General features: G+C 41.1%; 1 protein-coding gene across 2 annotated transcripts in view; it reads left to right on the top strand.

The window, feature by feature from the left end:
- The window catches only part of dgkza (diacylglycerol kinase, zeta a), a 137,347-nt gene that overhangs the window by 78,558 nt on the left and 33,841 nt on the right, over nucleotides 1-24,948 (top strand). For both annotated transcript variants that reach the window (XM_061245258.1, XM_061245259.1), the window contains 12 exons: nucleotides 1,627-1,705; nucleotides 2,773-2,828; nucleotides 3,001-3,063; nucleotides 3,266-3,339; nucleotides 4,291-4,402; nucleotides 5,128-5,327; nucleotides 10,016-10,116; nucleotides 14,637-14,716; nucleotides 15,686-15,730; nucleotides 18,301-18,370; nucleotides 21,969-22,009; nucleotides 22,199-22,395. In XM_061245258.1, coding sequence (XP_061101242.1) covers nucleotides 1,627-1,705; nucleotides 2,773-2,828; nucleotides 3,001-3,063; nucleotides 3,266-3,339; nucleotides 4,291-4,402; nucleotides 5,128-5,327; nucleotides 10,016-10,116; nucleotides 14,637-14,716; nucleotides 15,686-15,730; nucleotides 18,301-18,370; nucleotides 21,969-22,009; nucleotides 22,199-22,395 — 1,118 coding nt within the window. The remainder of the gene's footprint in view (nucleotides 1-1,626; nucleotides 1,706-2,772; nucleotides 2,829-3,000; nucleotides 3,064-3,265; nucleotides 3,340-4,290; nucleotides 4,403-5,127; nucleotides 5,328-10,015; nucleotides 10,117-14,636; nucleotides 14,717-15,685; nucleotides 15,731-18,300; nucleotides 18,371-21,968; nucleotides 22,010-22,198; nucleotides 22,396-24,948) is intronic.

Genomic DNA, 24,948 nt, shown 5'->3' with positions numbered 1-24,948 from the left:
GCCTACATGCTTAATAATATATAATAAGATATTGTTAAGAAGTTAAGAAGCAATACTGTGAAAAAAGCTCAATTGCTTTGAGTAAAAATACAATTAAAGCATGATTCATAAGCCAAATTAGATTTATGATTTGCATGTGCCTACATTAATAGTGTGCTATTTAGTACACTTAGTGAGATAACAAAGTTTTTTTTAATATCGACGCTGGTTATTATTTTTGAATTAGCTGAATCATTTAGAAGATGCACAGCCCTGTAGCTTACTTTACTTTTTTTTCTGCCACATCATTTCCTGCCACTGGCAAGTATCTCTTTGGGAGTGTGGCAGTAGTTTTAGCAGCTGGTGAGCAAGCTGGCTGACAAGCAATGACAGATAAGCTTTCCTTCCATAACGAGAGGCCAGGAATTGAGACATTTAGACAAGCTAAAATGTCCTATGCTTATGCTGTGCGTATGTGTTTATGTACTCAGTACTATTATGCTGCAGACTCTGTATTTATTGTTACCATGCCTTTTACATTCATTCAAATGTATCCTGCAATGTCTTTTTACCTGACTTTGTGGTACAGATGAGAAATGTCTATATATATAATTCTATATATATAGTTTTTTTCTTTGGCATGTATCCAAATCCCTTCCCGCAAAATGGCAGAAAGCTGCTCAATATTTGTGTTTAGTGATAAGCCTTATCGGCAGCCTGCAAGAGAAATGAGAAGATGGTCTGTATGTAGCTAGGCCATCATTTGCAGCCATGGTGGCCATAGAACATAAACAAGACGTGGTGTTGCTCTCTGGTGGCTGAAGGTTCGGCTGCCCCTCACACTCCCACCCATAAAACCTAGACCTTCTCCCTCTCTGCCCTACTGATAAAATGGCGGAGTAATCTGAGGACATGGGGGAGGGTAGTCTCCAAGCTGATTCAGTGAGACAGCAGGAATAATGGCGGCCATGATAGCTGGTGACACGTAATTAACTCTGACCTGACCTGCAATTAAAAACATGGCGTCTCCGATTGGATCAGAAACACTCTGTAGACAACCGGAGAGGGGTTTAGAATGAGCATTAGCGGTGCTCAGCGGCTGCAGTTATTATCAGTGTGAAATGTAGCAGAAAACGCCAAACTAATTATGCCCCAAGCACCCCTTTGAGTTTGGGGCTGGGAGCTATGAAATCATGTCCAGGCCTCCTGGGTTGTCTATGCAAAGATATTGTGAGTTTAATCAGACAAAGTGATAATTTTAAAATGCTGGTTACATGTTATTTCATAGGATCTCCATAAAGTAGTCACAAATTAATCAAATAAACTTAAACCTAAAGGGCAGATCTGACAATGATGTAGAGCACCCTGTTGTATTTCTTGTGGTCTGTTATAATGTGTTCATGAATTTTCATGTAGTGTGTCTGAATGTGTAATGTGTAAATTGAGGAAAAAGGGAATTTTGATGTCAGCTCTTTAACTCATAGCCGCCATGTCTGATATGATGAAAACCACATTATCTTTTAGGGACATCCAAATTCCCACACGTGGTTTGCTGTACCTTTCTCCATTTCGGTTTTTCAAGGCAAACTGAGCTTGCTCCGTGTGCTCTTTTCTGACGCCATGGCTTGTGTCTGCTTTGTCCAACAGCTTCCACTCGATGTCTTCAACAACTACTTCAGCCTTGGCTTCGACGCCCATGTAACACTGGAGTTTCATGAGTCCAGAGGTCTGTGCTCAACATTTTGAAGGTTTTGGTTTTGTGCTAATCTGTCACAAGCAATATATTAATCTTATTTTCCGATGATTTATGGATACATGTCAGGGTTGATACACGGCAGAAATGCTGTTTTCACTGATCCTCAAAATGATGCATATTTAGAGTTTGCAAAGTCAAAGGGCAAGGCCCCATGGACTGACATATTGGTTTTCAAACTTCCGGATTCTTACTTAACAGACAGGCACTGCTAAGAGGTCAAAATGTCAAGGAAGAGTTCAGAAAGGCTGTTGATAAATTATTCAGTGAGATATTTCTTCACATTCCATCATCCATGTGTTTTGTAATATGTTCAGTTCAGTTCAATGCATGTGAACATAGCCATCCTACATTACCGTCCTCCATTTATTATTTATTGGATGTTTACACAACATTTTCTACATCTCACAGTCAAGAAAAAAATTAATATTCCATACTTCCATCTACCCAAGACTACTGTGCCTTATATGAATTACTTCCAGTCTGGCAGCTAATTATTCATCTTGCAGCTTAGGCTATTAATCTTGTCTCATCGATAATTCCAACTCACTACAAACCATTTTCCAAGAGCATCTCATAAAGGCATTACAAATCACTGCTGTTTCATTGCTATGTTTTCCACCTAAATTCTGTCTGAATCAAGTTCCAAATAATCAAAATGAACACAGCTGTCAAAATTCACAACCCACTTGACAGCTTATTATCCAAAAATTGGCCTTAATTACAATGTCAGCTGTTTACATTCACTGACATTAACAGAAAAAACAGTTGCTTTGCAAAAATCTAATTGCAAAATAATTTGAGATTGTTTTGTGTGAAGCTGCGGCAGAGAATGGCTGGGTCTATTCCAGTTTATAATGTATTGAGTTTCTGGGGAATATTGTATTTGATGGGCTCAATTTGCACATCTCCAGTAATGCTCGAGGCCTCTCTCATCTCTGCACCCGAGACAGATTTCTGTTTGCAGGCCAGTGACAGCTTTATTGAAATGTGTACCAGAGTTTGAAATGTTGTCTTATGTCCGCTCTCCATCTCCTCAGAGGCCAACCCAGAGAAATTCAACAGCCGATTCAAGAACAAGATGTTCTATGCTGGAGTGAGTACCAACCATCACCACTGTCTCTGCCAGTATAGACTTTACCCACAGATGGCCTAATCAGATTTTCTCCTCATATGTGACTTTCCTCTCTCTCTCTCTCTCTCTCTCTCTCTCTCTCTCTCCCTCCCTCTCTCCCTCCCTCTCTCTCTCTCTCTCTCTCTCTCTCCAGACGGCCTTCTCTGACTTTCTCATGGGTAGTTCCAAAGACCTCGCAAAACACATCAAGGTTGTGGTGAGTAGATCCCACGTTTTAGCTGACCTTTTAATGAGAGTGAGATGATGTCCACCTGGTAGCAGCTTCATTAACAGACTAGGCACTTAATTGACACAGAAAACCTTCAGAAGATGCGTCTGAAAGGATCTGAAAGAAGAATCCAGCCTCACCTGAAAGGTGTTTGCGAGTAATACTTCCCGTCTTGTGCCTCTCTCATTAGTGCGATGGCACAGACCTCACCTCCAAGGTCCAGGACTTGAAGCTGCAGTGTCTTGTGTTCCTCAACATTCCCAGGTAAAGCCTTGCTTAAACACACTTCCCATTTCTGGTTCTGTTCAGTTGTGAAGTGCACTGTGTGGTCCTTAATCTGTATCTCAACAGTAATGTTTCAGAAGTTAAGTAGACTTGATGCAGTATACTTTATCTTTAAACACACGTTGAAGGGAATTACAGATGGCAATACAAATGTTATATAGATTGTCATTCCGTGGTATGTACAAATGCACTTGCTTTATGGTTTCATACAGAATAATACATTACCACAAGCACTCCATTAGAGATTAATCACAGAGATGCTGAATTTACTGACACTAGCCAAGATTACTTTCCTAAATACCACATTCTCTGGAGATGGCAAGATGAAGAAACACAGGGCCAAGTTACACAAACAAAAGTTGGAAGATATTTTGCTTCTTTCCTGAAAGTTTACTTGTAACTTGGCATTTTTCATATTAGTCATTTTATACAAATGTTTTTGGAATCGTGCTTCTATGCATGTATAGAGTACATGTTTTGCATACTGTATGTGAATTTTTTTTGTTGAGATTATATAGTGGCATAATTGCCATAATTATGAGAATGATGAAGTCATTAGTAGTTAATGATGGGACCATTTACATACTGTTTACATACATACTCTGTATGTATACTGCATGTTGTTTTGCTTCACATTCTCTGAGTGGACAAGCCAGGTCACACTGAATTCAGAAAGAAAATTGCAAAACAAATCATCTCAATCGATATGTTTACTTGCGCACTGGGCCTGTTAATATCAGTGTTTCTGTCTCCTGTCATTGATGGCCAATCTGTATCTACTGTGCAGATTACACCAAGGCAGGACTGCGTGTCCAACCCCAGCCTGTTGTGACATTGTAGATTCACGCTAATGTATATCGATCGAGACGGCATTCAGGTCTCCCCGCAGCAGCGGTATCGATCGCGTTCGCCCCTGTGTGCGTCTCGTAGGTACTGTGCCGGCACCATGCCCTGGGGTAACCCTGGCGAGCACCACGACTTTGAACCGCAGCGACACGACGATGGCTGCATCGAGGTCATCGGATTCACTATGACGTCTCTGGTAGGGCCGCGTCACCTTTCCATACATCTCACCTTTACCGTACGGAGTGGAGTCAGTCTGCATTAAACATCACGTTGACTTGTTAGAATTGTTAGTTACCACATCTCGTTTACAACTACAGTTTTGTGAGTTCCGGATAATACTGTGCGCAGGTCTTTTTAAAGGCAGTACTGTAATACTAGCATTTCTAGTTGAAAATCATTGAAAGGGGCTTGACGTTACTGTCTGTAGACAGTAGGTTTCTGACTATGCAGCTCAGCTCACACTATTTAGCACACTGTCTATTCATAAATAAATCTGTGTTTTATACGAGAGGTCAAGAAATGTATTAATCGCTGATTCTTATTGTACGTATAGACACACTTCTAGAGAGGGGAGAGATTGTTATCAGTGATTGTTAACATGCTGATTTAATGCTTATTTCTGTCAGTGATGACAGTAAGACTGAAAATCTATGTTCATTATATAATCTGCTAAAGAGTTTGAAAAGGTACAACTTCTGCTTTCATTTAATTCCATTTAATTTAATTTAATTTAATTTAATTTAATTTTATTTTATTTTATTTTATTTTATTTTATTTTATTTTATTTTATTTTATTTTATTTTATTTTATTTTATTTAACATATCAGTCAGTTCATAGCCCTCAGGATCACATTCTGAGGTTCTTCTCTAGGTCCAGATGTAAAAATGGCTGCTCAATATACTCTCTCCTCTGTCGCTAAGGCAACGCTGCAGGTCGGAGGTCACGGCGAGAGGCTGAACCAGTGCCAGAAGGTCACCCTGACCACGTACAAGCCCATCCCCATGCAGGTGGACGGGGAGCCCTGCAAGCTGGCCCCCTCCGTCATCCATATCTCCCTGAGGAACCAGGCCAACATGGTGCAGAAGACCAAGAGGAGAACCTCCATCCCCCTCCTAAACGAGTGAGTGAGCGAGGCCCCCCCCGTCCCTTCAGGAGTTACAGTACGGGTGGTCGTCTGGCAGTCCAGTCAGGAGGTTACCGTTTAGATCCCTGACCTGGGCGCGTCAAAGTATTCTTGAGCAAGACACCTAACCCCCCAATTGCTCCTGACAAGCTGGTTGGTGCCTCGCATGGCAGCCTTCCGCCATTGGTGTGTGAGAGTGTGTGTGTGTGTGTGTGGATGAGAGGCGTTAATTCTAAAGGGCTTTGGATAAAAGCACGATATAGATGCTGTCCATTTACCTTTACCAGGGTGCTGTCTCAGCACTCAGCTTTCCTTCTGCTCCTCAGTCGTGTGTTTGGCACATCAGCACGGAGCGGACAGCCCATCGCTCAGCCAGACAGACTGAAGCCCGTGAATGTGATTACCTGATCTCCGCATCACTCCCATTTCCCACAGCAGCCTTGAGGGCTGTCGGTCTTCTGCATGAAATGTCATCGCATGACATGTTACCCTTAATTGCTCTCTGTAAAAAGTTAAACTGAGCGTCATTTTTCTGTCGGTGGCAGACCTAGGTCCAATATGCAATTGTTTCAGATTCTAATCTTTTTCTGTCCTCGATTGATCTTGCCTGTTAATATTTCATACGCTCCAATACACCAGACAAGCTCAGTAAAGCGTAGAGAAGTATTTGAATCCGAAACAGTTGCGTATTTATAAAAAATATAAGTACTTATATTTTTTGTGATAAGTGATTAAAGTGAGAGTAACCTTAAAATATTATTTGACTTTGATAGGGCTAAACTTCATAATTATCTACCCACAAACACTTCCAGTTGATAATGTTGTATATCCAGTATGAGTAGTGTTTAGTCCTGTCATAAAACCAGCTGCACTGCTCCTTGGAAATCTACAGTTGTAGTTGTCTTTAACCGTGAAAATTCAATTTCTTTGTGCCACTCAAATCGACCCTGAAATGTCTGTCTATATCACATATACATTGTCTGTCGTTAAGCCCTCTGTTGCTCTCTGTTGCCTGTCTAATGTTACAGTAAATGGACATACCATTGTAGCTGTCAAACTGATCCATGTTCTCCCCATCCTCATATTTCCCTGTATCTTTTTTATGAGAGATGAGAACATAATCGTATAAACAGAGCTCAAGCGTTTTTTCATGTTTTTCATGCTGTTGCTTTTGTAGGGACAGCCTTGACAGCTGTCTGAGTCTGCCCATTTCTATTGATATAGACAGACAGGATACAGAGTCTGATTATTCAACCTCTGGGATATTCACGTTTTGTCTTATATCATTTGTAAAACATATTTTTATGGATGGGGAGGGCGGATGCACACCCAAAGCAGTAGCAAGATGCAGGCTAAAGGAGAGGAATCATAAAATGAAAAAGATAGTCGCACTCTATTATGCTCCCAAGTCATTTATTGCAAAAAACCGACATTTAGTCATACCGACTTCTTCAGTATGTATTCACCCTGAAGGAGACATTGTCAAATTGTCGTTTTTTTGAAGTAAAACATATTTTTATGCCAATTGTACGCCTGTTGATATGCTTTTATCCAAATTTGGAATGTCCAGTCATGACCTTGTTACGCACAGCCTGAACCTCCTCAGAAACACTTGTAGCTGCTTGTTTTTTGTAGCTTGGTTAACTCGCTAGTTAAAGCACGATGCAGTGTAGGTAAGGCTCATAGCAGGTTGCCGAGACAACACTCCCTCATAACATAACCCTGAAATTTTAAATAATGTCATTGCCGTTGGCTATTTCACCTTTAGCTGACCGGTAATGCGCTTGCCTATAAAACCTTTGGAACGAGTGAGATGCCAGGGTTGAAATCCCACCTCAGACTCAGGCAAATCTTGACCTTGTTACATGTTCACTCTGAATCTACATTCCACTGGCTGTGCTGTGCTGCAGTCATTTAGCCAGAGCCCTGCGTTGGTGGCACTGTGGCGAAACACACAACTGAGACTCTCCCTTACCTTCCTTCGGCTAAAGCAGGTATGCTTCCCTTCCTGTGACTGCTGGCCACAGACTGCACTAGGAAGGACAGGAATTGATTCTGTGGGATACACCACTGCACCAAGTGCATAATCATGTATAATAATAGTTGTTAGTAGTATTTTGCTGACACCTTTATCCAAGGCGACGTACAGTTGACTAGACTAAGCAGGGTACAATGCCCCCTGGAATAATGCAGGGTTAAGGGTCTTGTCAAGGGCCCAACAGCGGTTCTTATCGTGGCTACACCGGAGCTTAAACAACAGTCACGTATTTTAGCCAATAAACTACAGGCTGCCCAAGTGCATTGACTGGATGTGTCATCATGCCTCTGTGTCATCATTTAGGCTGTAATAAGGTTAATCAGGATGCTGTATGAGAAATAGTTTTGTATAAGTGAAACCGTGTACTTGCTGCAGCAGGAATAGCTCCAGACTCTTGCTTTGTGAATTTCACTGGGTTGTCAGAGTGGCAGCCTGATGCCGCAGACAAGGCAGCGTTAATAGGATTCGCAGGGTTCCCGAATTGCTGACAAAGATGTGCCTAAGGGGCACGAGGAACACAAACTCTAATTCCAGAAGACAAGGAAAAATGGGCGCTTGTATTCTTTTTGAAGCCAACAACAAATCTCTGGCCTCTTGTCTACATTGGAATCTTCAGCTGAACTTGACGTACCTGCCGCGAAGGGATTGTGAAAAGCTTGTGCAGGTCTTTTTAAAAGCTATCTCTTGCTTTCTTCGTGAACAAAATGGAAAAATAAGGTGTGGTTTATTTCGAAAAAAAAAAGAGTTAATTTAATCCGATAATATGTATTTGCTAATTTCATGCTTAGGTGACTGCAGGCAGTCCGGTATTACTGTACGAGAATCCAGCAGTTTCTCAATTTAAAAATGTTTTGGAGCAGTGACCAGAGACTTGTGATGTGGTCATATGTCCTCTGTCACTTACTGCACTGCAAAATCCCCAAAAATAACAAGTATTTTAGTCTTCTAATTTATTTCACTTTTTGGATGAAAAAAATATTTCCCAATGACACAAGTTTGACTCATTTCAGGATTTGCCAATGGAATAAAAACATTTCACTTGTCAAGTAAATATTAACTTGAAAAAAGCTACTTCAGAGTAAGAAAAAAGATCGTAACTTATTACAGGACTAAAACGCTTGTTAAGACAGTAATTTATTTCAGTGTGACTTCATTTTAAACACAGATTTTTGAGTAAAATGCTTAATTGTTCTGGTGATTTTTCTTTTTAACCTGGTTATTTTTTAGTTACTCAGATAAATATATATATATATATTTTTTTTACATACAATCCATTTATAAGGCTGTATATTTCACTGAAGCAATTGCTTGCCCAGTCTTGCTTTGAAACCAAGTGTCCATGCTACTCTTTCTGATTCTTCTGGTCTTTTTGGTGGCTTTGTGATTTGAAATAGATTAACAATGTTTCATTGTTCTGTTGGCCATCATTTTGTCACATAACCAGTTGTCCAATAATCCTCAATTCACCTTAATCGGGGTGAAGTGTCTCTTTCTTCTGCTTTCATGCTCCTCGTCTCTCGACCTTCATCTCAACACCGCCATATTGAAAACAGACCCTCCTTTTTTTGCCAGAAAATTCTATTAACGAGTTTTGAAAGGAGGAGGTAAACATCTGGCTCAGGATCATTACCTCCTGAGACCCGGATTTGAGTCTCTGGGATCGTACCCCCAGGGCCTGCAGGGCAGCTGGAATTTGATGTGTGCAATTCCCTTACGTTGACAAATGCTTGTAGCAAAGTTTCTGTGAAGTTGTTGGCAAACCTTAAAAAGAGAAGAGGCCTTTCTTAGCCAAGATGGAGGAGACGTATCCCGTTGACTTCCCTTTTTTTGAAGCATGCCCTAATGTGATGATGCATTACAGAGGCCAACATGAATTAAAATGATGTAATACACACATAAAGCATGCATCTTTTACACTCATGCCACATTAAGTTAGGATATGAGCCCTGGGTTCCCAAACCTTTATTAAATGTGCTGCAAACTCTGTAAAGGTGTTTTCCACAGGACTGACCCCAGAAACAGAGGCAGGGCTATGTCACCAGATAACTTTGATAGAGAGACCGCGGCCTTGGAACTAAATCTGGAGTATAAGGAGGCATTCGATTGGCCGTTCCTTGGGTTCTCCTCCCAGTCCCCAGGTCTGCTTGGCATAGTCTCACTATTTAAGATGTGTGTATCAAACACTGTTGGGGAGGTTACATATAGTAGGAGCCACTGTAGAATGTAGAATGCTAATCGGCCAGTTGACAGCCGGCTCTGTAGGGGAGGTTATGTATAGTAGGAGCCACTGTAGAGTGTAGGATGCTAATCGGCCAGTTGACAGCCGGCTCTGTAGGGGAGGTTATGTATAGTAGGAGCCTCTGTAGAATGTGGAATGCTAATCAGCCAGTTGAGAGTTGGCACTGTAGGGGAGGTTATGTATAGTAGGAGCCACTGTAGAGTGTTGGATGCTAATCGGCCAGTTGACAGCCAGCACTGTAGGGGAGGTTATGTATATGTAGAATGCTAATCGGCCAGTTGACAGTTGGCACTGTTGGGGAGGTTACGTATAGTAGGAGCCACTGTAGAGTGTTGGATGCTAATCAGCCAGTTGACAGCCAGCGGTGTTGCTGGATTATAACTGCTCGCTGTCCTTGTTCGCCCACAGCCAGCAGCCAGTTCCTGAACGACTCCGGATTCGCGTGAGCCGGATCAGCATGCACGTCTACGAGGCCCTGCATTACGACAAGGAGAAGCTAAAGGAGGCCTGTGAGTAACTCCTCTCTCCGTCTATCTGTCTGTCTGTCTCTCTCTCTCTCTCTCTCTCTCTCTCAATAGTGGGGTTTCCATCCATCCATTTTAATGCAAATTTTGAAAGTAGAAATGCCAGAAATTGTTGTATGCTTGGTCGTGGTGGATAACTTGGTGTATCGATAAAGAGCATATGTGATAAAGGGTTATGGAAACAGATTTTTTTAAATGATGATGAGACAGGGACCAAAGTCACGTGCTTACCCTCCAGAAAGCCTAAAAAGGATAATGGCCCCATCTGGCACTTTTTTGATTGTGTAATTTTGTTACACCATTTGTTACACCATAGGCCATTGCATAGCACCATATGCAACAGCTCTAAACTGAAAACATGAGAACTTGTAATAAGAAAGTTTAATTATGAGAACAAGTACTCTAACTCATTTATGCTTGACATTTTGCCTGCACTCAAGCCTGGTCTTGAAGACTCCCAAGATTCTTCACTTCCTCTCTAATCCCTGACTAGCTTTTTCCATGCATTCATTAAATTGCCTCTCATATCTCAAGTCATTAAAAAGAAAATATTTCTCTTTGGGTATTTCCTAACCCTATTTCCAACAACATCCTACCAGCCACAGTAGCTTGATTGGCCCAGTGACTTGCTTGTCTAGCTTGATTGGCCCAGTGACATGTGCGGAGGGATCGATCTGATTGGTGGGCCATGCGATGATTTAAATACATAATGAATGTCAACACAAGGCTGATACAAATGTGATTCTAAATCTACCGTGGGAGTGTGACTCTCTCAGTCACTGTCAGCATACTGTAGGCACAAACATTTTATACATTTGGTGTTTTATTTTAGGTCCTGCTATCCATCCGTTTGTGTGGTTTTAAGTAAATGACGTTTTTCACAATATGGGACCAATATGGGGGTGCACCCATGCGCTATCTGGGCTAATTCAGTATGAACCAGCCCCTTAGATTGACATGGTGTAGCCCCTTAGATTTACATGGTGTAGCCACATTTTCATGGTGTTCAGCAGCCAGCTCATAGAGAGTGATGGCGCTTGCTTTCCTCCGGGTGCTGGGCAGGACGCTGGCTGTGCTGTGGTCCCTGGTCCTCATCAGCCTGCCAGTCCAGCGTGCAGAACTCTGAGTGATGCAACCAGCCAGACATCAAGGCTGGGAGGCGCTAATGAGAGAACAACTCTCCGCTGTCACTAATTGATGCCCAGAGACGCATTGCTAGCAACTCGGTTTTCTCCCAAACTATATTGTACCTATTGCCAGGGCAGCTGGGTAATTGCTTCTGCAAAGCTGTAGGATTTCCATCTCCTAAATATGACAAGGCCTGATTATCCACACAAACACACTGCCAAATATTTCCCAGACAGCTTTTGTGGATGGTTTGTTTTCAGCGAATGAAGCAACCGGGACTTTCAGGTTGTTTGCGTAATTTCTGAAATATCGCCTGTAGCTGTAGTTTCTTTGTTTGGCCTTTTGAAGCCTGGCGCCTTTGTGTTTTTTACTGTAACATACCATGACAAAACTTCTGCAAATGAGACAGACTAAAGCAGATGCGAGGCAGGGTTATGTAAACAACACGATGCTTTGAGAGGCCAAACAAGGCTCGGCTCAAATCCTTTTGAATTATAGCATAGTTTCACTCTGCTGGAGCTAGCTCGGCAGTCATAATTGCGGGGTTAGGCTATAGCACATACCTTTGCAACAGTATGTTGTGTACAGTGAAATATAATGAGGAGATTAACAACTGTGCAGAGTTTGTGCTGGGTTGTTGTCTCATAATTGCGGTCCCTGAATTTTGACCTCTCTCTATTAGCAAAAACCCCTGCTTAGGAAAAGGCTGTTGAAAATGTTTCAATGCTGTGAATATGCTAATTTTGAAAACAAAACTTGTGGTTGTGCCCAACATTTTTCCGATCACAGTTTTTCTTTGATAACAGACCACACTTTTAACCCTAATATAACAAAATCAGAGAACTATCTAAAGTTTTCTTTAACTCTGGGCAGTATTTAACACTACATTACATTACACTCACAGCAGCTTCCAACATGGCCTGCTAATGAATGTCAGTCGAACGCCATTTCCTAATGAATACTGTAAGTTTAAACAGTGTGCTTTCTCAACACTAGAGGGCAGCACTAGCAAAAGTGTGTTTGTCTCTACATGTGATACACTGGACTACTAACTGGTCCTAAAAATGACTATTTATCCCTATTGATTAATTATGTGTCTCCTCTCTCCAGTTAGAAGTTTGACAGGTTGAACAAAAATAAACTTCCACTCTTTGTTCAACAGTAATATTAATGCATTGCAATGTTTTTGATTCACGTGCCTTGATTTTCAGTAAAGAGAGACTCGAATCAAATGCAGAACTGAATCATCTTTAAAATTTTCTTAGAAGATGAAACTGAATTTATCCAGCAACAGTATGGTTATGTACAGTACTCAGCTCCTTGGCCTGCACCTCTTCCCACTGCCCCATGCCAGTACTGTATCCTGAGCAAAGCAAGGGAGCAGCCATCTCTCATCGATGGTAAATGGTAAATGGTTGGCATTTATATAGCGCCTTTATCCAAAGCGCTGTACAGTTGATGCTTCTCATTCACCCAATCATACACACACTCACACACCAACGGCGATTGGCTGCCATGCAAAGCACCAACCAGCTCGTCAGGAGCATTTAGGGGTTAGGCGCCTTGCTCAGACACTTCGACACAGCCTGGGCGGGGGATCGAACCGGCAACCCTCCGACTGCCAGACGACTGCTCTTACTGCCTGAGCCATATCGATGGTTACCATGACATTACAATGTTGAGAGGCTTGCCTGCTGTGATTTCATTCAAATCGGCCATTAAAAATGTCCAATACATTTTTATCTTCTCTTCAGATTACTTTAATATGAATCATGAAGGAGTTGAACAAGTAGAATTAAGTACCTTTGTTATAATGTGCATCATTAGCTTTAACAACAGTGAAATAAAGCTAATTTTGTACAGTTTTGTACTGTTCTGACCTCAATTTTGTTTCTATGGTCTCCTACAAAGCACAGAATGTCTCTTCTCAGTTTTTTTTGAAAACTACAATTGCTTATTACCTTATTGTGACTGAATCTGTACAAAGGAGAATGCTTTTGATTGCTGAAGACACGTTTCAACGAGCTACCTGTCCTGCAGCTGTCTGAATTGTCCAACAACTGTAGAAAGCGGAGAATGTTGCTTCTGCTTCTACTGAGTAAAAGAACAGCATAAAAAAAACAAGAGAAAAGTTGAATTGAATGTTGAATGAGGGACTGCATGGTCCCAGGTTGCTAAGCAACAGCACATTCTACAGTGAAGGAGCCTGCCATTTCTGAGCCTGGGAAACTAGGCAGGCGCCCTTCAGGCATGGTATTTAATTCATAAGTCTCGGTCCACATTTCCACATTTTAAACATCCTATGGATTTGCATCATAATTGACACGTTCTTTATGTTGATTATCTAATCTTCCGTAATTTGTTGATTGTTTTCACAACAAACACAACCTTGTAAAACCAGCGGTTGTCAAAATTGAAGCTTTGTCTTTTGACAGTCAGTTACTCTTGGTCTTGTGCAGGTTAACTACTGGGTGTGGTTGCAATTGTTTTTCTTGGATATAGTCATCGTTCCTGCTTCCTTTATAAGTAGTGCACTTTTTAATGGAGGTTTCCCAAATGACATTAGAGATGTTTTCACTAGCTAGCTTTTAACTAGCTTTAGCTGTCTTCAACTACTTTACAGTAAGTGCTTTGTTTTGAGTCATACTCCGGCTCCCAATTAATTTAATATAAGTACCTTAGTCTACATTTAACTGAAATTCTACTGTGGGCTACGTAAATGCTACTATCAGTTTTTACAAGTTCAAAGGGCAATGTCCTAGAGCTCCTCAGAGGTGATTTTGTTTAATCTAATTTGGCCCGTTATGTTTAAATAAACACTGTATAATCTCTTTAGGAAAGGTTATGTCATAACGTCAAAAGACCAAGGACTTGAGGCTTTCTGTTAAGCATCTCAAACCTATTGAGCAGAGAGTTTTTAATGGACTTAAAAGTGTTTTCCTCCCAGAAAATGTCCTCCCAGCATTGAACACACACAGGCTGACAGTCAAGTTATACGTTTGAGCTGTGTGTACTCTGAACTGTTCTGTGCCTGTCCATACAATTCTTATGAACAATAGATGACCATACGAGTTGATTAGCTTAGTGTGAGTTCACATCATTCCCCTCGCAAAATTTTCCATTTGTTACATTCATTTGATATCTGTCGGGTGTTTCAGAATTTCATATTGATTCATATTGAATATTGTCATTTATCAATTTTATTTAGCCAGCATTTTAATGAACATTTACCGGCTTAGGAGGCAGCAAGTGGTGTGCGGAAGCTAGTGCATCATTTTTGCCGATAAAAGCTCCCTGTGTCACTGGGATCTCTTACAGTATTGTGCAGTGTAATGTGTTTTTATGGAATCTTGTTTTTCTTCACTTGTTTTTCTCAGCAATCCCAATAGGTATTATCGTCATCCCGGGAGACAGTGACCTGGAGATGTGCCGGTCTCACGTCGAGAGGCTCCAAGAGGTAATTATTATGGGGGGGTAAAATCTTACCATTCTTCTCCATAAACTACATCTGCAAACCGGGAAACCAAACTGTTGTGTATTGTAGCCTACATTAATGCGTTTTGTTGTAGGTATGAAAACTGCCTAAAAGTTACAAATACATGTTGCTGGGGCGGAATCTTATAGGTACATAAAATTGTACCCATAGCAATATATAATTAATTTGTACCTTTTTGTGCTTGGAAAACATTTTCAGTTGTACCCAAAGAGAGCAGAGCAGTACTTTCAGGGTGCATTTGAGAAATCCTTGAAGAACAAAAATGTACCTCCACTTGTAACTTTATATCTGTGAGTGCACCAGTGCATCATCCTGGCTCGTACTAGTGATGGACTACGTTACCACCATGTTTATCTCTATGATGTAAGAAGCACAGCTGCAGTGACCCTTCCTCCTAGAGTCGCTGGAGTTTCACCACAGACCCCACTGATCCTGCAGCCCACACTGCACTCCATTCTGAATTAAATATAACGCATGAAATAGTGCATGAAATTTGTGTGCAGTTTAAGGGCCCAGCCTTTCATACAGCTGTGCAGTCAACTGATGACTATTTAATTCTTACTGTATTTCAAAAATCAAAAATTGATTTTAACGCTCTCAGCTGTTTTACTAATCCCTCATTCCTTGGTTAAATTGAATAACGATTTCTTCTTCTTTTTTTCATTTGCACAACAGAATATTAATGAGGCTCTTGATTATTTGTAGTAGGTTTCAGTTTTTAATAGAGTCCGACAAGATGACAGGACACTAGTGCGTGGATTCAATCATTTCTTCAGCTTATTTGATTTCTAATTAAATGCAGTTGTTAGTTTTTTTTCTTCACGAATGCGTGCTGGTGAGATGGCATTCGGCAAAATGTTTTGCCAAACTATTTCTTATGAAGCAATAAAACATGAACAAAACGTTTCACCGTATGGTGCTTTTCCACAGGACTTCATCCCTTTTCACCCCTCCTTCCAGCGACTGGTACTCCAGGTGTGTAAATGTGTCAGTCGTGGAGCTGGGAACAAGTCTGGAACAATATTTTTCAAAATATTTATACTATGCCCTTGCTGTGAACCTGCAGCAAAATTATCTGTAGTCTAAACAAACCAACGAGATTCAGTACAAAAGGTCAAGCCATTATCCTATGCAGTGGTGGAATTCACCATATGAACTTAAGGTCACTGGCTGTATCATCATATCTACTCATTTTTGTGCAGTAGTCTCCTTAGTGATAGGTAAGACATATCTTACATATTATCCATTGATGTACTGAAGCTGAATGTTTTATTGAAGGAATTCAGGTCAATGGCTATGCACAAGTGTCCAAGAATGGCACCACATCTGCAATTTGAATTATGAGTTAGTATCTCAATTATTTAACCACCACAGTACAACACCACTTTATGTAAGGTGTGCTAAGCAGGCAGATTCTGTTTAATTCAGTCTGCTGTGATCTCTGGACACCCAGGCGGAACTCTCCCACCACTACATATTTTACTCTTAAATGATTAATGTACCATCCAGAAACCTTGGTTTCTCCCTGCCCCTGTACAGTGATCCTATAACTTCTCATTTATGAAAATGACAGAGCTTTGTTCCTGGTTCCCCGGGGCTCCTGTGCATGATGTGTGTGCAGTACGTGATGTGTTTCGTAGAGCATGGTTTGTGTGACGTTGCATTGTACCGGTGGGAGAGCGAGAGCATCCCGTGTTATCAGCAAGCCACCGGCTTGAACAAATCATCGCCTTTTTTGCTACGGAGAGAAGACATTATTGATTGGACAGTGAGTCATGTGTCAATACATGCTGTACTCCTCATACTGTTCTTGAAGCTTGGCTCTCCCATTCCGAACATGGAGCCATGGAGTCAGTACAATTAATAATAATAATAATAATGATAATAATAATAATAATAATAATAATAATGATAATAATAATACATTTAATTTATATAGCGCTTCTCATTTGTGGTGGTAGATCTCAATTAGTGCAGTCAAAGCTCATGCCTGTGGTCAGAAGTGTGATGTCTTATTGTCTGAGTCACATGACTTTTGCATCATCATATGGGGTGGTATCACAGGCACATATTAATCTTAGCTTTCCTGGAATGAATTTAGTTTTGTATGGAGAATCTCCATTCAGAATTTAATGTAGTGTAGTATAAGGCTTAATCAGTGTCATTGTTTAATACGTCGAAACAAGGAAGTGTTTGATTCATAACTTTAAACACTTGGGTAACATTGTTTGGTGGCAGGAGGAATTTTGGCTTGTTTGTTGCCATAAACTGACAAGCACCACCTAGAGCAGGGATCATCAAATCTGGCCCTCGATCCAAATCCAGCCCTGCTTTTCTGCCCTCCTGGGTATTTAGTTGAACAATTAGTGCTACCCCAGGTAAAGGCAGGGTGGAAAACCAACAGTTCTCTGCCCTTGAGGTCCATGATTTGATAATCCCTGACCTAGTGGATAAGACGAGCACTGATGCATTAGCCCTGTCTTTTAGCTCAAGTTTCTACCTCTCTGGGTTGCAATGTGTCCAGGTTGTACTGGAGGTAGAAACATCCTGGGGCTATTTAAGTGGACAGCAATGGAGAGGTTCAAGTGTGAACCATGGACAATCCCGAATAAGCAGGGATAGAGAGCCGCCATTGTAACATTGTAACTCAAAAGACTGAGCACAGAGAAAGTTCCAAAGATGCAGGTTTTAAATGGGATCCAAGCTAATTTAAACTACTTTAAGCCGGTGTACTCTCAAAAACACCTCACTGAAAGAGTTGCTATCCTATAAGAGGGGAGAGCAGAGCAGTTGAGTGTACTGTATCCTGTCATATTATAATTTATTTGGCTGCTGAGCAGTAGTTGGGGTTGGAAATTAAGTCATCCATGTTCTTTGAAAGGTTTGTGTCCTTTTCAGGATGAGCTAAAGATTATAATGCTGTTAGCAAATTGGTGGTTTTATTACTGCCTAACTCTTTAGTACTGTTCTGTACAGTGGCTTCCAAAATACTTTCTGTTTGGAAACTGCCATTTCCAAGCGCGGTTAATAGTGAATTTGGTGAATCGCAACCTCGCTGTTAATTATACCCTCCATCCTTCATTTGTTTGTCAATATTTTTTAAATGTTCCACTTCGTCCTATGTGTGGTTTTGCCTCAACGCTCACTTCATGTTGCCTTTCTTTTTTCTCTGTTGTTACACCTGACATGCTGGTTCTTATATGAATTCAGCTTCGGGAACATTATGTTGTTAATCATTCACTGGACATTTGGCTTCGCTCATTAATACAATTCTGAACCTGCCACAAATGGGCTTTGAGTGTGTAGGCGTCACAGTAGCAATCATCGTAGCTTTCTTGCACCTTCTGAAACACCCATAACGTCTAGGTTGTCAAGCAGATGTGCAATTTCTGCACAGAGTTCAACAATAGCCACTGACTTGTAATGAGATAATAAATACATCAGTGGTACTGTTGTGCTTTACTAGGTTTCCAACTTCCATAAAAGGTGAGGCAGCAGTGTGAGCCTCAGAAGGGCGAGTCTCATTGTTCCCCTTTTCTTCACAGGAGGGGGACGGTACAAAATCAAAGAACCTATCGTCCCACAAGCTCTCGCCAAAGTGGTGTTTCCTCGACTGTAAGTAGCACCTCTCAAGAACTGTGCTGTGCTTGCCTGTTGTAATGCATTTCCCTGAGAGCGCCAAGCCCTATGTCTGCGTTCTGAACCAGTTTACACTAATCATATCTAATCGCTAATGGTCTGAGATTGAGGGATGTTACTGTACAAGAGAATTAAAAAACCTGCAGAAGTGCAATGCTACAAGACCAGGACCTCTGCTTTTGACCTCTTACAAAACGCTTTGTGAATCAGGCCACTGTTTCCAATGATCCAATTTTAAGGATGGAAAATAATATCTGATTTGTGTTATTGTAACACTGATCGGTGTTATTTCACCATAGACATTGAAAAAAATTAAGAATGGCCAACCTCTTCAAGAAAACAGGGTGTTTTTTTTCCATTTGTACCTCTGAAGTACATTAGACATTTTTATATAATGCTTATGCCAGTGCCTAGATATTCCATTTCCTGTGTAGGGTCAAAGTAATACTTTCTATACACTGAGTTCTGACAGTTTCCCCCCCTTGGGTATTTGGTCGGCAATTCCTACAAGGCAGCTCTCTGTATACCAGCTGGCCACTGTGACATATTCAGACCTCCTAATTGAATCCCACAGCAGGAGAGTCTATGGGTAATGGTGCGAATTTCCCAAGCATGAAGGCAGCAAGGTTCAGGCTTCAGACACCACCCCACAGAGAGAGGCTTTTGAGCGGTTATTAGTGTGGGAAAGGTGACATGCCCAGAATGCATTGCCCTCCATGAAAAATTTGCCTCTGTTGCATTGTTACAGTGCAGTCCTCCAATGTTAAGCAAGAGTCCCATGCTACGTCTAGGCACCTTTGCGAAAAACAAATTGCCGTCTGAATTCTTGATGAGATTTATACTCTATGGCCGCCTTTGTGAGAGCTCACATTTTTAGTGTAGAGAGTGACAGTTTGGCCGAGTTAATCTACTGCATGGCGTGGGATCCAATGAGACTTCTGTAAGATGCACATAGTTACGTCAAAGTTATGAAACATTTCTTGATTTTCTTTCGTTATTTTTTTTCTTCTTTTATTTTATTTTTTCAAAAATTATAAATCGGTTGTCTCCTTGGAATGACCACACTTCATGTCTCAGTTTCACCAAGGTTAAGAAGGCTGGGACTTGGACAGAAATATTCACAGAGGTTTTGCTAATGAGAACTTTTCAGAGATTGAAGACTCTCACTGCTTTCAGAAATTACCTTTATTAATGAATTACCTTTATTAATGGGGACCTTCAAAGGCAGAGAATATAGAAAACAGTTGTATAGCTCCCTTTTATTTCCTACTAAGGCCAGTACTGCATGTATTTCCTGATGGCCAACAGGTGTCATGTCACTTGAGGCCTCTGTTAAACTGATATTCTACTGGATTAAAAAGTCTCAGCATTTTATCCTGTATTACTGTTGGACATTCAGTTCTAGGCTGATATACAGTATTGCTGGCTGGGTATTTGTAATTTGTGTCCAAATAAAACTTCTGTCAGAGCTGTAACGTACAATACACTCACAGAAATTACAGCACAAAAAGTGCCTAAAAAAGGTATAAATGCGTTTGGGCAGTACCCTATAGGTACATAAAATTGTACCCCTAGCCAGCAATATCAAATTCATTTTTTGCTTGGAAAACGTACTCATTTGTACCCAGAGAGAACATTACAGTTCTTTAAGGGTACATTTGGGAAATGCGATCCTTGAAGAACAAAAATGTCACCTTTATTTTTGAGAGTGCAGACCTGTTCAATCTGCGTGCTCCCTGCAAATAGCACGTGACAGTAACCCTCCCCAACCCCACCTGTTATCTGAAAACAGCACTTGGGGACTCATTTTGTTTTCGAGGCGTTGGCTGCAGAATGAAAGGAGGGTGGAGGAGCGTAATCTATTTCTTGGCAGCTGATGTGTTGCAGACACTGACCTGCACGCCCTCACCGTACCCTGCCGACTCTGGGGCCCACGAGAACTCTGTCTTTCACAGATGAGGCGGCAGCGGAAAGTTAATTAGCAGGGCCGTTAAAACACGGCGCCCCTTTGCATATGATTTCCGCAAATTCGCATCCATCAGGGACAGCGGCAGCGTCCCTCTGAAACCGGTATCTGTCCGTGTCTCCCGCTTTCCTTGGCAGACCAACCGTTGCAGAAGAAATTAAGCCGACGCTGTTTTCAGCCTTAAGAACGAGCTCATCTCAGCACTTTCTCGGATTTAGTTTTTTCAAATGTCAGAGAGGCAAATTGCACCATTTCTCTTCTGCCACTCAGTACATTAGTCAGGGGGAGTTTCCCTCCGGCTACAGCTGTGCGTTACCTTTAAGAAGCGGCCATATTTCCCCACCGCTCGAGGCGTACGGAAGAGAGCCTGGCATCACAGACATTTTTAGTATAGCTGTCATGCACTCTTGTAATTACTTGAGGGGCCTAGTTACAAGACGGATGGGGAGAAGAGGTTGCGGTAGGATTGTGTTGAAAACTCCGATAAACAAGCAGAAAAAGTTCATTCAATGCATTAGTTCCTCTCGACATACAGGCTTTCAATTGTCATCACTCAGACGAACCGCACATTCAGCAAACACTGCCTCTCTCCCTGTTTTCAGCAGGGTAGCGAGTCTGCTTGTTCGCTTGGGTTTTGTGCTCGCCATCACAGCTAGCTAGCAAGTGTTAACCCACAAATAGGCGTTTTGAATTTAGAATTATCGTTCCAGGATTGTTAGCATGAGCTAGCTGGCTTGGTATAACTGGCTGTCCTGAGTTTCGAAATTTGCTCGCGAAGGAGCTGGCGATGTGTGATTGGCTGATGTGGGGTGGGGAGGGAGGTGCGTCCAGGTTCCAGCCTCAGAATTGACCACAGTGACCAAAAAGGCTTACAAGCATACAATTTCATACATAATTAGTGAAAAATATTAATTTACACCCTGTCTCTTATTCATGAATCCTCCAAGGAATTTATGTAATGATGTCCATTGGTCCTCTTGTCTGACCGTCCATCCATCCATGACAGATATGCAGATCTGGAAACAATAATAGCCCGGCTGCCATGAAATGTCCTGTGCACATTTTCATGCTTATGTAATACAGTATCCTGCATAACAATGTCTGTTGGGAGTGGAAATGCTGTATGTAGCTGCTGCTCCATCTGGGACATAATACATTACATTTATCCTGTATCCTTTTTCCTGTTATCAAAGGATTCTTTCTGCTGTTGAACATATATCACATGACACATATTGATGAGAATAGGGCATTCATTTTATCATATTGGCTGTGTAATTTGGTGAGCTTTCCCTAGCTGCAATGCGCATACCTGCTTTGTCTTTGAGACTGATTGTATTCCAGATGGTCCACGGCATTATATTCCTTTCTAAAGAAAAATAAGATATTGTTTAATTTAAAAGCTAGCTTTCCAATTCTTTTCAAGCCTTGCCCTACAAATTTTAGGATTCAATTGCAGTGCCACAGACTGGAGTACTTGTGCATGTTTTATGGATGTTAGGATTTTTTAGGATATGTTCTCTGGTTGTCTTGCATTTTTGGCTTGTGTTTTATGAGATCGTAAATGGCATGATTTAATTTAAATGTGCCATTATTTTCTTCCCCCCACAGCTACCACTGCAGATCGTTTTTACAGAATAGACCGTGCTCAGGTAAGCCAGTTCCTCACATAGTTGTGTCATAAAGCTGTCGTCAGTTGTGCTTGTGTCTTGTGTTAAAATACTTCACTTTTAGCTAGTTATGGACCCGATGAAAACTTGTCAGTGTATAATTTGTTTCCCCAAGCTATCCCCAAGCTATGGTTAGCTCACATATGCTTACTTTGTTTTTTTGAACACCAGGAGCATTTGAACTATGTGACGGAGATATCCCAAGATGAGCTTTACGTCCTGGACCCAGAGCTGGTTGTCACTGAGTCAGTCAGCACGTCGCCAGGGATGCCGGATCTGGTGGATTCTTCTGGAGAGCTCCCGTCAGCGATGGGCCAGTTCGCCTTCCCGGCCGCCTCGTCCTCTCCGCCCTCTTCACCTGTCCCCAGGTGAGCGAAGCCAAACATGAAAGCGTTGAGAATCAAAGGAATAATCCATTTTAGTAGACCCAGTGAAATTCAATTGTAAAATGTCAAGAACATCCTGAGATTAGCCCTTTCTTTCAAGGGTATGATGAAAAATGAAGAAACAGTAGCTATACATTTTATATAAGCAAACATCAAATAAGGAAAGGTACACTAAAGAATGAGGATGTCTTGGATCTTTCTTATTTTTCTTTTTTTATTTCATCTGAATATTTCACATTATTTCCAATAATGAAACCAGTGTGTGTTTTGACACACTTGCTGTTAAAGCACCATAATGCAGCATGGCTGATGTTTTTCTATGTCTTCTTATATTCTCTACTACAAAGTTACTACAAAACATAATTTTCTTTTAGAAATGCCAAAAGATAGTCAAAAGAAGGAATTTGGAAGTAACTTTTGTTGTGAACCAGTAGTGTGCATTAGTGCGATATTGCACTTTTGTTCATTCCGTTTTTGTCGTCTGATGACAGCCACAGTAAACCTGCAATAGAGTGTAGGCACAGGTGACTGTACAGTGATATGTGGCCATGGTGTGATTTGTGTTTGGATGCGTATTTTATGAAGCAATAAACCTGTCTCCGGGGGATAGGGCTAGTTTATTGAACACTTTTCTGAATTATTGCTAAATGTGTTGGGAAGGAGTGTGAGAACTCAGTCTATGTGTGTTGTTAATTTTCTATTAGTCGCATTTATCATACTGCTCATGATGACTCTCCATAGCCACAGTAATTAACTCAGGAAACCAACCTCTGCAAACAAAGTGATGTCATATCCTCCCCATTCGTCAACAAGTCAATCCAAGAGAGCAAAATTTATGGCTAAATAAACCTCGCTGATCATTGCATAAACTCAGGAGAAAGGGGGTAGTCTATTGCTGTATGCAGATTGAAAGATAACCAATAAAGATGTTACAGTATGGCCCTTCACAAGAAAATAACTTGCTCAAGCCAGTTTTTTCATGATTAAAAATTATTTAAACAGTATAACACTGTAAACACTGTAAACACTCATTTTTAAATGAAAATAGAAAGCTCATTGGGGGGGGGGGCATTGTTACGTACTGTTGTTCATGATCACGTCTATCTTAATGCTCCAGGACCTTTAGAATTTTTCATATTTAAAAAATAAATAAAGACCAACCGCCATATTTCAAAATGCATGGCATCTAATCCTACATCAGTTTCACCCTTCATTTTGAAATATGACAAGCACTGCTTGCTACGACTAGCCTGGCGGAAGTTATTACACAGCCAGAATCTTTCTTTCAATTGTCCAGGTTTGTCACTGGTGGTGAAAGTGCATTTCAGCTTCAGAAAAAAAAAATCTGTTATCGGTTAGCAATTTTTTGTGAACGTGTACCAACATGTGTTTAACCGTTCACACCCCTAATTTTGTTACTGTCACCTTCCTGTCAGCTTCGACCAGTCTGGCCCTTCCCCTCTAGGCCTATGCTTATTTTTATAAATTAGTGTAAACTTATAGCGTATAATTAAGCCTCCCTGGAGCAATGATGTACGGATCTTATTGTGGCTACACCGGGGATCGAACCACTGACAGGAATGTTGTCTACAAATGCATCAGAATGCTGAGGTAAGGAATGGGGAAGTACAAAAATCTTTGACAAATAAGGCAATAGCTGCAGAAGGGATTTTACCTGAGCATGGTGTTACATTTCTATAGAGCTTCTCTCGCAACTCAAAGCACTTTTTACAGTGATGAGGGGAAACTCACCTCAGCCACCACCAATGTGTAGCGCCCACCTGGGAGGTCCACAGCAGCCATTTTGTTCCACATGACTCACCACACATCAGATGAGGTAGGGGAGGGAGATCATTTTATTTTTTGGCAGTTAAACTGGAGGATGATTATGTGGCAGGTTGTGAAAGCCAAGTTGGGAATTTGGTCAACACACTGGAGAACTCCTTACTCGATTAGTGTAGCACAACTAAAAAGCAGCTAACGTTTTTCTTGGTATGAAATGTGAATCTTTTGAGGAAAGACTCAAGATACTTAAACTTCTCAGGCTTAGCGAAAGGGAACTCAAGTGGGAGAGATCCCACCCTCCTTAGCAGAGCGTTAAAATAGAGAAGGACCACAGCTTAGAAGGTGCCATGGGGGAGATGTAACCTTCACAAGCAGAGATTTGTCCTCAGCACTGGGCTCAACAAAAGAAAAAATGAGATTTTTCAGGTTGAGTATTCTCAGGCACAGGGGCATAGATGGAAATTATTGAAAGTTAATTCAGCACTGATAGCTATTTAAAGAGATCTTACTGTAGTTGTAGTTGAAGCAGTCATAATTCTGTGTTTTCTTAGTAAGTTATCTTATCTCTCAGTATTTCTTTAAGTGTTTCTTTTTGTTTGTAGAAAGGGTTAATGTGAGTTTTAAATGTGGTGACACTTCCTGAGTCAGCAACTTGCTTCCAAGTTGTGGAACAGCTTAATACATTTGTTACAATTATTTTTGCAACACATTTTGATAAAGAACAAAAATGAGCAGGTTCCATCTTAGCAA

The sequence above is a fragment of the Conger conger genome, chromosome 6, assembly GCF_963514075.1.
Source record: "Conger conger chromosome 6, fConCon1.1, whole genome shotgun sequence".
Lineage (NCBI taxonomy): Eukaryota > Metazoa > Chordata > Actinopteri > Anguilliformes > Congridae > Conger > Conger conger.
This window is presented reverse-complemented; position numbering and strand designations above follow the sequence as displayed.